This window comes from Colossoma macropomum, unplaced genomic scaffold (genome assembly GCF_904425465.1).
Source record: "Colossoma macropomum unplaced genomic scaffold, Colossoma_macropomum, whole genome shotgun sequence".
In the NCBI taxonomy this organism is placed as follows: Eukaryota; Metazoa; Chordata; class Actinopteri; order Characiformes; family Serrasalmidae; genus Colossoma; species Colossoma macropomum.
This window is the reverse complement of record NW_023494809.1, coordinates 2,747,789-2,758,572: the sequence shown is the minus strand read 5'-3', so window position 1 is coordinate 2,758,572 and position 10,784 is coordinate 2,747,789. Positions and strand designations below refer to the sequence as shown.

Genomic DNA, 10,784 nt, shown 5'->3' with positions numbered 1-10,784 from the left:
TAATTAAGCCTCCAGACAGTTTCACACTGTGAAAAAAGTGGTTTTAATAAAAGGTCAGGCTCCGTTTGATTTTTTAGATTTTTAATGGATAATAGGCCTTAATTACAATACAAGCAAGTTCAGACATTCAAAATAGTGTGGTGGAGAGTGATGTACATACTGACTCCAAAGTGGTCTCTCCCAGTTATAAATGCTATCAAACACAGCTTTAATATTCATACAGCTTCATATACACTCCATTTGGTTAGACAACAGCTACATCCATGAGAGGCGTAGCATGTCTACAGAAGACAAACGCAATCATATACACTCCCAATCACTCAGAGAAACGCTCTGAAATACACACCTGCACTCACAACCGGAGAAGTATATACACATGTAGACAGAGCGGAGAAATACACAGGTTTCAGCAGAAACACAGCACTCCTTCAGCTCACGGCCGCTTACATACACGCAACAACAGTGAGCAGGGTTTAAATACCACATTTCAGAAATGACAGTCAGATCCAGGTAAGTGATGTAGGGCTGGAACCGCTTTATTTACGATTATCTATAACGGCCATGAAATCGGTAGGTAGATGTTTTTTTTTTTTTCTTTCTATTTTGCAAGCATGAGCTTTCTGCACTCTGATCTGTTACCATTTACACATGCAGGAGTGAGCTGTCTTATGAGCCACAGGGTGTTTCCTCATGTAGCAGCACAGTCAGAAGCAGTATTTTTCATTCTTAATGTCAGCTTAATGTGTGGTTGTCATGAGGACTTTGCACACTGAGTGAATTCTTATTAAAAAAAAAATGCAATTTTTAACCACTGAAACATTCACTACATGCTGCTTTTTATTAAACATGGGTGTTGGGGTAACAGTACAAAATAATAAATTATAGTAATGTGGCGACTTTAAAAAGTAAATTACGCACTATACATATGCATTTGACAAAAATGGAGACATGAGGTTTTCTTCTTTTATCGTTTTTTCAGTTTTTGACAATTTGAAAATGCCTGTAACGTTGTGTGTAAATTTCATGATGAATGGACCAACAGAAACGGCCCAAAATGAGAAGGAAAAGTCTGGTTCCATTGACTTACATTAAAAGTAAAATATGTTTTTTCCTTCTCCTGTAAAGTTACCATTTTGGAGATACAAGGTTTTGTTCTGACAACAGTGATATTATATATATGTACATATTCACCGATCAGGATAACATTATGACCACCTCCTTGTTTCTACGCTCATTGTCCATTTTATCAGCTCCACTTACTATATAGGTGCACTTTGTAGTTCTACAGTTACAGACTGTAGTCCATCTGTTTCTCTGCATACTTTGTTAGCCCCCTTTTACCCTGTTCTTCAGTGGTCAGAACCCCCATGGACCCTCAAGGAGCAGATACTGTTTGGGTGGTGGATCATTCTCAGCACTGCAGTGACACTGACGTGGTGGTGGTGTGATAGCAGCAGTGCTGCTGCAGTTTTTAAACACTGTGTCCACACACTGTCCACTCTATCAGACACACCTACCCTGTGTTGATGTAAGTTCAGAGACAGCACACTGTTGCTGCAGTTTGTATTGGTCATCCTCTAGTCCTTCACCAGTCGTCACAGGACGCTGTTGGCTGCATATTTTTGGTTGGACTAATCTCAGTCCAGCAGTGACACTGAGGCCTTCAAAAACTCCAGCAGCACTGCTGTGTCTGATCCACTCAGACCAGCGCAACACACACTAACACACCACCACCACCACATCAGTGATACTGCAGTGCTGAAAATGATCCACCACCCAAATAGTACCTGCTCTGTGAGGGTCCTGACAATTGCAGAACAGGGTGAAAGGGAGATAAAGTACGCAGAGAAACTGATGGACTACAGTCTGTAATTGTAGAACCACAAAGTGCACCTATATAGTAAAGTGGACAGATACAAGCACAGGGAGATGTACTTAATGAAGTGGCTGCTCAGTATATATAAACCATGTCTGTCCTTGTACATAACAGACCTGCGCCAGCTTTTTCTACTGGTTACTTTCTCTTGGTCTTTTTGTTTACTGCGACTGGCTATTTCCTTCTGCAAAAATTACTAAAAAGTATTAGGTTTTCCTTTTTCCAGGTAGTAATAAGTAACAATCTCATTCAATTTGGAAGATGTGATTAGTTACTTGTAATGCATTTCTTTTCTTCATGTAATTACAAACACAACACCCAACACTGTTCAACACCCATGCGCAGATGATAAAAACAAAGAATAAATGGATTCATTGAGTGGTAACGAAAAGTAGGCAATGAGACTCAAAAACAGACAACGGGGAACGATCCGTTCTCCTAATAAATGCCATCTCACAACTGTGTATGAAGGTTTTCGAGGCTCTGCTTCAGCTCTGAACACCAAGCAGCAAGATGTGCAAACCATGAGCTACGACATGAAACTCAGACTCAGTGTGAAAAGGCCTTAAGACTTTGTCGCCCCCTTCTGGTGCAAATTGAAACTGTCCTAGATTTACTGAAATTGTTAAATACCAATTTTGATTTATCAATCTTGATTTATCAGTTTTTCCAAATTGCTACTGTCCCAGCCCTAATGTTATGTGATCTGACCAGGAAAATGAAGCGATGGTAGTGAAATCAGCGTTTTATTTGCTTGAGGCACTTTTGCAGCAGTTTTGGAATGAGAAAGCAGAGTGTCCTTTCTTACACAAAGGCAAAAATCAAGCAAAGACAGAAACAACTACTTTTGCTGGATAAAATGGTCACTAAAATATTGCATTTAAACCACAAAGTAGTGAATAAAATGGCAAAAAAGGCATATTAAGCTTCCAAATCTGCAGTATCAAAGCAATGCATAGCTATGGCTTTCTAGTGGGCATTATGGGCCTGCAAGTGTGAAGCACATCAGCTCACAAATAGGTTTTGACTCTATAGGAATTGCCTGTTGATGAAGAAATGGCTCTGTTTTGATTGGTTGAATTGTTTATCAAATAATACAGAAAAAGAGCATTCAACACTAGCATAATAAACTAATATTTAACAAATTATGCAAAGGATACAGAACAAAATCATACAGCATTAGCAAAATTTGATAAACAAACAAAATGCTAGTGCTGTTTGTTTTTTTCATATTATTTAATGGTAGTAATATAAAGATCAGGCAGCACCAGCATAATCTGCTAAACCAACAATGATGCCAGTGCACTCCAGCACTTTATATGACTCAGATGCATTAAATATGGAAACATTGGAGGGACTGAGAAAATCTTACCATGAAAGACTGAAAACCATCATGGATTTAGAATTACATTAGAATTGCAGACTCAAACATGGAAGACTGTACTTAATACACCTGACCTTTCTCAGCTAAGTGATTGGGTACAATGAATGCCAATGACTACGTGCAGATTTACTGCTATCAAACTGCAGTGCCCATATGCCACCAACCAAAGATCATATTGCTAACCTGAACAGCAGCAGCAGTTCATAAAGCTAGACATCTCACCATCATACAATGGCTCTCTTTTTTTTGCTCAGTATGTATAACAAAAAAAAACCAAACAAACAAACAATAATAAAGGCATAGCTGTTGTGCATAAATGTGTTCAAAGGAGTGCTTTTTCTTGCTTTTGAATTTCAGTTTCTTCATACATAAGCAAGTTCCTGGATCATGAGCTTGGAAGCGCTGCTTGGAGCCTTTTCCCGTAATCAATTCAGGTCGCGATGCTCCCGTTTTCCGCTTTCACAGGTACAACAAAAAATATAGGCAAACCCAAAGCCTGTATTTATACAATAGTTTGGAGAAAAAGCAAATCTACGCAGTTTCCCCCCTTACCTCCAAACACAGTCAACATGCTTGGTATGTGAAGTTTCTTCTTTAGTTTTACAATGGAGCTACAGGGCTAATGATGCTAACACATTAAGCGAGTAACCTAGGCTTGCTTATGTGACAGGACTGCCCAAAGTGTGGCCTGCTGGCCAGTGCTGGCCCACAAGGGACCCCTAGAAGGTTGCCTTCTCACCCAACGAGAGAACATACATTTTCATTTCACTCTTTAGGCTACATGACACTTGGCTTATATAGGCTAACAAGGTAGCTGAATGTTTTGTCTTTTTGGTCCTTAGCCCACCACAAACATTACACTTTCATCACAAATGGTCTTTAATACCCATAATAATGAACAAAAGTACTTCATTCATTGTACAGAGCACTGGATTCCCCAGTACTGTGTCTGTGCTTTACTTGTAGCTCCAGTGAAAAACTAAATAAGCAAACTTTAGACACCAAATATCTATGATCGACTACATTATGGATAATAATAGGGAAACTGTGTAAATCAGATTTTTTGCTAAACTACCGCTTTATAGAAGGCAATTCCCATCGTTAGGACAGGACAGAAGGTAAAGAGTTTGATGGTCTGGGGGTCATTTGAGGTTAAAGGCAAGCAGTGGTCGCTCCTCGCGCTTCTGCCATGGACTCTTCTTGTTCTCGTCCTCGCCGCTGTCGTCAGGTGCAGCCAGGTCGTCCTTGTTCTCAGTCCTGAGGATCAGCTCTTTGTCTCCTCTCTCATCCTCCTCCCCCACCTCCATGGGCTCAGGGAGAGGAGGAGGTGAAGGGAGCGGAGGAGAGGGCAGCAAAGGAGGTGATGGGGTCATTAAAGTCTCTGCCTCTGCCTCCTGACCAGCTCTCTCGGGCAGCAAGGGCTCAAGCGAGTGATCCTCAGGGCTGCAGACTGGAGTGGGGCTGACTTTGGCGTTAGCATTAGCATCGGCATCACTGCTAGATTTAGAGTTCTCCACAAACACCAGCTGCGTAAACGCGACAGCAGGCGACGTGGGCCGGCCTTTTTCTTGACCTCGGCCCTTGCGGCCTGGCGTGAGGTCACTCATGTCCACGCCAGAGTCCAGGCTAGCATCATTGCTTCCTGCACAACTAGCATTGTGCCCTGCCTTCTGCAGATCGATATAGGAATGGCGGATATGGGCGTTTGAGCGTCCATCCAATGACACAAACCAGGCTCGAGGGTGTGGGAGGGGCTTCCCACCCCTCAGCTCCATAAGTGTCTTTTCGGCCAATAGCTGATCCTCTCCGTTCATTTGTACCACCCCTAACCCCGCCTGACTGAGCGAGTTGGGGATGGACAGAGCTTCGGGCAGCGCTGCAGTCTGTAATGTCCACTCCTCTGCTGGCCCGGGCCCTCCCCCATCCCCTCCTGCTCCCTCTCTCCGCTCCTCCAGCCCTCCCTCTTTGTCCCCTTGCCCCGCCTCCCCCTGGGACTGATGGGATGCGTTAAGCTCCGCGCGGATGCTCTCCAGCTCACTCTGTTCATCCGACTGGAGCAGAAGTGCCTGGCCTGACAGGGGGTGCGTCCCAGGCAGTCGCATGTAGTGGGCAGGGATTAGCAGGGTGGGGCGAGCTTTTTGATAGGTGGCTCCGCCCTGGCTTACCTGGAGTTCAGAGGTGCAGCACAGCAGAGCTCCCGGGCGTGGGAAAGCAGCAGGACGCTCCAGATGATCCACTGACCGTGAGAGCAAGTAGTCAGCTGGCCTGCGCTCTATCATGCCCAGCTCTCTCTCAGGGGAAACGGCGGGGCTTGTGGGCGCGGCCACAGGTGTTCCCATGGCAACAGGTGTGGCTGTGACTGGAGAGAGCCGGGGATCGCGTACACTGGCCTTGCTGTCCGAGGACAACCGGCCAGCCGATGCCGTATGGTGCAGCGGATGGGGGGAGGAGGAGGAAACAGAGGTGTGGAGGGGATGAACAGAAGAAGAGATGATGGAGGTGTAGCTCCGTCGGTATTCGCCGCGAGTCGCTGGGGAGTCGTAGCCCTCTGAAGCCGATTTTAGGGCAAACGTCTCAGCTGAACGCCGGTAAGCATTGCTGGTGGAGCCGCGGCTCCGAAGCTCGTCCTGAGATGCTACCGTCTCGTTGGTAGACGAATTGTAGGGGCGAGGTTTCAGCATGGGCGTGTGCAGGTCTGGCTCTGCCCCTACTTGGTCCAGGTGGGTCTCGCTGATGAGGTTCATGTGCGACATGGATGTGGCCTGGTCCCGTTTGGAGCCGTCTAGAGCCGAGGACAGAGCAAACTTCTGGTGGGCTCGCCGAGAGCGCACACACTTCCTTCTGATAACACAGAAAAATGACATAGAAAAGTGAGATGAAATGCAAGACGGCATCTGACGGTATACCACCTAAACAGCTATAAATGCACTTTAGTGCAATATTTCCCAAGCCAGTCTTCAGGGACCACCAGAGAGAATTTTAGGTTGCCAACACAGCTCCACTAAATATTCATTTACTGATTGCTGGGTTCAGGTGTAATAGGAGCTGGAATAGAGCAAAAATATGGACCACGTGGAGGAGAGTCCCAGAGAACTGGGAAGAAAAACACGATAATAACATGATTATTATAGTTTTTCATTAGAATTTTCATTGGCTTGCATGTTATTATTTATTTTAGTTTTTAATTACAGTTTAGTTTTAGTAAGTAAGAGTGCATCAGTACTTCCAGTTTGTTTTTATTTTCTGAAAACAAAGAGCTATAATTTTTATTTAGTGTAATCTGTGGCTTTGTTTTCAAAATTATGGTTTCCCACTGTTGTGTATCTGCACTTTATGAAGTCTGTGTAATGTCCTGCTGTTGCATCATGAGGCCTGAAGAAAAACCTTTCATTACTATGTATAAACATTACATTGATGAATGACAATAAAGACTACTTTAAAGGCCACTTAAGAAATGAATCTGAACATGAAAACACTGAAAAATGAAACCTTACCGCTCACGGATCAGAGTTCTCATTTCACATTTCGGTCAAGTTAACTGGCCAATAAAAATTACATACTATATTTGTGTGTTAGCTGAATAATGCTTGTGAACTGCTGCTGCGCAAGGAGGGATTTTCTCCCTGAATTCTCTGGCAGCAAACCCCGCCCTCCTTCCCAAAAACAAACAAAAATCATCAAATCTACATGATTCATGTGAATGACATTCTTACGTGAACCCACTTGAATGACACCCCCCCAAACACTGAATTTTGCTACATTTTTTTTCCCCGGGTGGGTGAGTCGGGGTATCTGAATATAAATCAAATAATGCCTTATAAATTCTTAAATCAAATTTGACTGAAATGCCATTCATAATACACACATACCTGCAGTAATACAGCAGAAGGCAGAGGAGGAAGAGCAGGATTAGGGCCATGCCTCCCAGTATGGCTAACAGGAACACAGTGTGGTATGTGCTGATGTCTTTTGCAACCACAGGACCTGTAATGCATGCACACACACAATATTCCAAGTATTAGAAAATGAACATTGGTTTTTCCACTCTTTGATTACAAACTCACATAATGTCACACCAAAGAATTCTACTCTGCATCCATTAATGTCCCGCAGTTCGAAAGCAAAGACCCGCATTATCCCTCACTTCTCCTCTGGATGTGATTCATCCATCCACAAACTGCATTATCCTTTCAGCTGATGGATATAAATAGTAAAATAAACACATCAACAAATACATCTGTCAATATCAGCCATGCTGAAAAGTGCTAATGTGGCAATCTGCCTGTAGGCACCCTGCAATAATGGCTGGATTAGAGGACTCATACTGCAGTGTCATATCAGAGCACAGTTAGGTTATGTTAGGTTTGCTTTCTCATAGTTAGCCAGTCAGATGTGTGGTGTAGATGAGAAGCTAACATCCATAATGTTTCCATGCTTGATTACTAATTCCTCTCTGGCATACGTTTTTGATTGGGGAAAACCATTCAGTGATTCTTCATTGTCTTTTAATAGTATAAATAGAATAGGAGACATACACCCATCAGGCATAACATTATGACCACCTCCTTGTTTCTATGCTCATTGTCCATTTTATCAGCTCCACTTACTACATAGGTGCACTTTGTAGTTCTACAGTTACAGACTGTAGTCCATCTGTTTCTCTGCATACTTTGTTAGCCCCCTTTTACCCTGTTCTTCAGTGGTCAGGACCCCCATGGACCCTCACAGAGCAGGTACTGTTTGGGTGGTGGATCATTCTCAGCACTGCAGTAACCTCTGACGTGGTGGTGGTGTGTTAGTGTGTGTTGCCCTGGTACGAGTGGATCAGACACAGTTTTTAAACACCTCAGTGTCACTGCTGGACTGAGAATAGTCCACCAACACAAACTGTGCAGCAGCAGATGAGCTATCGTTTCTGACTTTACATCTACAAGGTGGACTGACAAGGTAGGAGTGTCTAATAGAGTGGACAGTGAGTGGACACAGTGTTTAAAAACTCCAGCAGCACGGCTGTGTCTGATCCACTCGTACCAGCACAACACACCACCACCACATCAGTGTTACTGCAGTGCTGAGAATGATCCACCACCCAAGTACCTGCTCTGTGAGGGTCCATGGGGGTCCACTGAAGAACAGGGTAAAAGGGGGCTAACAAAGTATGCAGAGAAACAGATGGACTACAGTCTGTAACTGTAGAACTACAAAGTGCACCTATATAGTAAGTGGAGCTGATAAAATGGACAATGAGCATAGAAACAAGGAGGTGGTCATAATGTTATGCCTGATCGGTGAATATAGTTATCATGATCTGCTTTCAATTCAGCATATTTAGACTGCTTTTAAGGCCCCTGCCTCCTGATACTTTGATTATAACTTTGCTTCGCACTTGGGGGATCTGGGGCATTACTCCCTTGGCTCATCCAGTGGTAGATTTGATAAGACAGTCCATGGGCCATAGTATCACTCGTATATCTACACCAAATGAAGCATATTTCCTATTACAACTGAAATATTTGTAAGACTGCACGTGGTATATTTATGCACATGTTCTGGGAATGTCTTAAAGTAGCTGATCTGTGGATTACTGCAGGCTAAAACTCTAAAACTGTTTTGGTAGTGACATGAAAATGTGGGACGGCATTTTCTAGTTTTTTTCCAAGGTAATCTAAAATTTAAATGCATGATAAATCTCAAAAAACAGCACTATTTTCACAAGTTGAAATTGAGGGGTTAGAGTTTGGGATATCCTTATTACTATTTTAATTAATACTTTGGGTTTAAATAGACCAAACCATAATCCTTATCAAAGGTCTGAATACTTAAAAAAAATGGTAACACTTTATTTGGATAGTTCACTTTAAATGCTTTGTAGATACTTAATTTACTTTTAAGTTACATTCAGCTAAATATCTACTAAATTTGTCGTCTTTAACTCTAAACCTGACTCTAATCCTAACCCGAACCATAACCTCAACCCAAAACCTAAACCCAACCCTCACCGTGGTCCAAATCCTAACCCTAAGATAATGTAGAGGGGACTATAGTGAACTATCCAAATAAAATGTGTGTATATATATATATATATAATTTTTTTTTTACTGTGGGGCTGAAACTTGATCGATATAATGGCCCATCAACATCAAAACTACCACTTCATCTACAAAACAGTGTTTCAGGGGTGGTTTTGTTATAACAGCGCTGATTTTTAAATTTCACACAGAGAGAGAGAGAGAGCGAGAGAGAGAGAGAGATTTCCACAGACTGTGTTACCTGTGTTTACAGGAGACATGGCTGCCACCCAGTATCCCAGCTGAGGGGCGAAGTACGTAAGGGTGAGCTCACCTCCTTCTCTCTGTACGTACCCCAAACTGCTCTTCAACCAGGCCCCTACAAATACACACCAGAAAATAAACGACTAGCATTAGCCTTCATGTATCACTGTACGAGAGACATGATGCTGATTTTAAGCAGTTATCTGCTGATACAGTACTATTGGTATCTGATGCACCAGTGTGCTCTGATAGCAACAGAGGAAAACAACTAGACCAAAAGAAATAGTGGACAAAAGAATATCATTGTACTGCAGTTGAGTGTACTGTTAAAAAAAAGTGGCAGAACTGCTAGTAGCTATTGCTACTACTAGCCATGTTTACATGCAGCCTAATAATCTGTTAATAATCCAACTAACAGCTCACTCAGAATAGAATACGTCCAGGTATACACCTCAATCAGACTAGACTAGTCTGATTGAGGCCATTCGGAATACAGTTTCTGATCATGTTCGTCGCGTCATAGTGAAAGTTTGTAACGTTCAACATGGCGGAGCAGAAACTGGTCTGCAGAGGAGACGAAGTTCATGCTCTGATCTTTAAAAGACGGCGGTGGGACGGACGTCCAGCTTATGTGTCTCAGAACACGACGTCTTCCTCTCGGCCTTCTTTAATAAGGACATGTGAAGGACGTCTTCCTGAGTCTGACATCATTTTAAAGCAATCAAAACACAAGCACTGCTCACTGCTGCTCGTCTCACTCTGACTGGACTCATGTGATGCTTGTTGTCATGGTAACGTCTACACTAAGTGGTTCTCTACGCATGCACGTCATTTTGGATTGGATTACTTGCAGTGAGCATGTTATCGGAGAGTGAGATATAAACACCTCAGTTGTAATCTGTAATCGGAATTTATTCAATCAGATTGGCAAAAATCTTTGCATGTAAACACAGTCAGTGACTACTGTATTATAAGGGGAATCTGCTGATTGGCATGATTGGATGCACATGGTTATGAACCTCAGCATCAGCTTTTCCCCATGGTGGAAATTAGAGGGGTGTTTGTTAGCATTAAATAAGTACCAATGATATCAAATCAAATCAGATCACATTTATTGTCACATCACATCTACACAGGTGCAAAGGTGAGTGAAAATATTGATATCCAAATATTGATATGCTCAGGAAAGTCTACTGTTATGTAATTCAACCTAATTTACTGCGATCATGATAAATATCGCCATATCGCTCCC

At 42.8% G+C, this 10,784-nt stretch overlaps 1 protein-coding gene across 1 annotated transcript in view; it reads right to left on the bottom strand.

The window, feature by feature from the left end:
* Positions 1-1,844: 1,844 nt before the first annotated feature.
* fam171a1 (family with sequence similarity 171 member A1) overlaps positions 1,845-10,784 on the bottom strand; it is a 77,896-nt gene continuing 68,956 nt past the window's right edge. The window contains exons 6-8 of the mRNA XM_036558541.1: positions 9,531-9,647; positions 7,130-7,244; positions 1,845-6,101 (exon numbers count right to left, since the gene is read on the bottom strand). Coding sequence (XP_036414434.1) covers positions 4,403-6,101; positions 7,130-7,244; positions 9,531-9,647 — 1,931 coding nt within the window. The 3' untranslated portion in view covers positions 1,845-4,402. The remainder of the gene's footprint in view (positions 6,102-7,129; positions 7,245-9,530; positions 9,648-10,784) is intronic.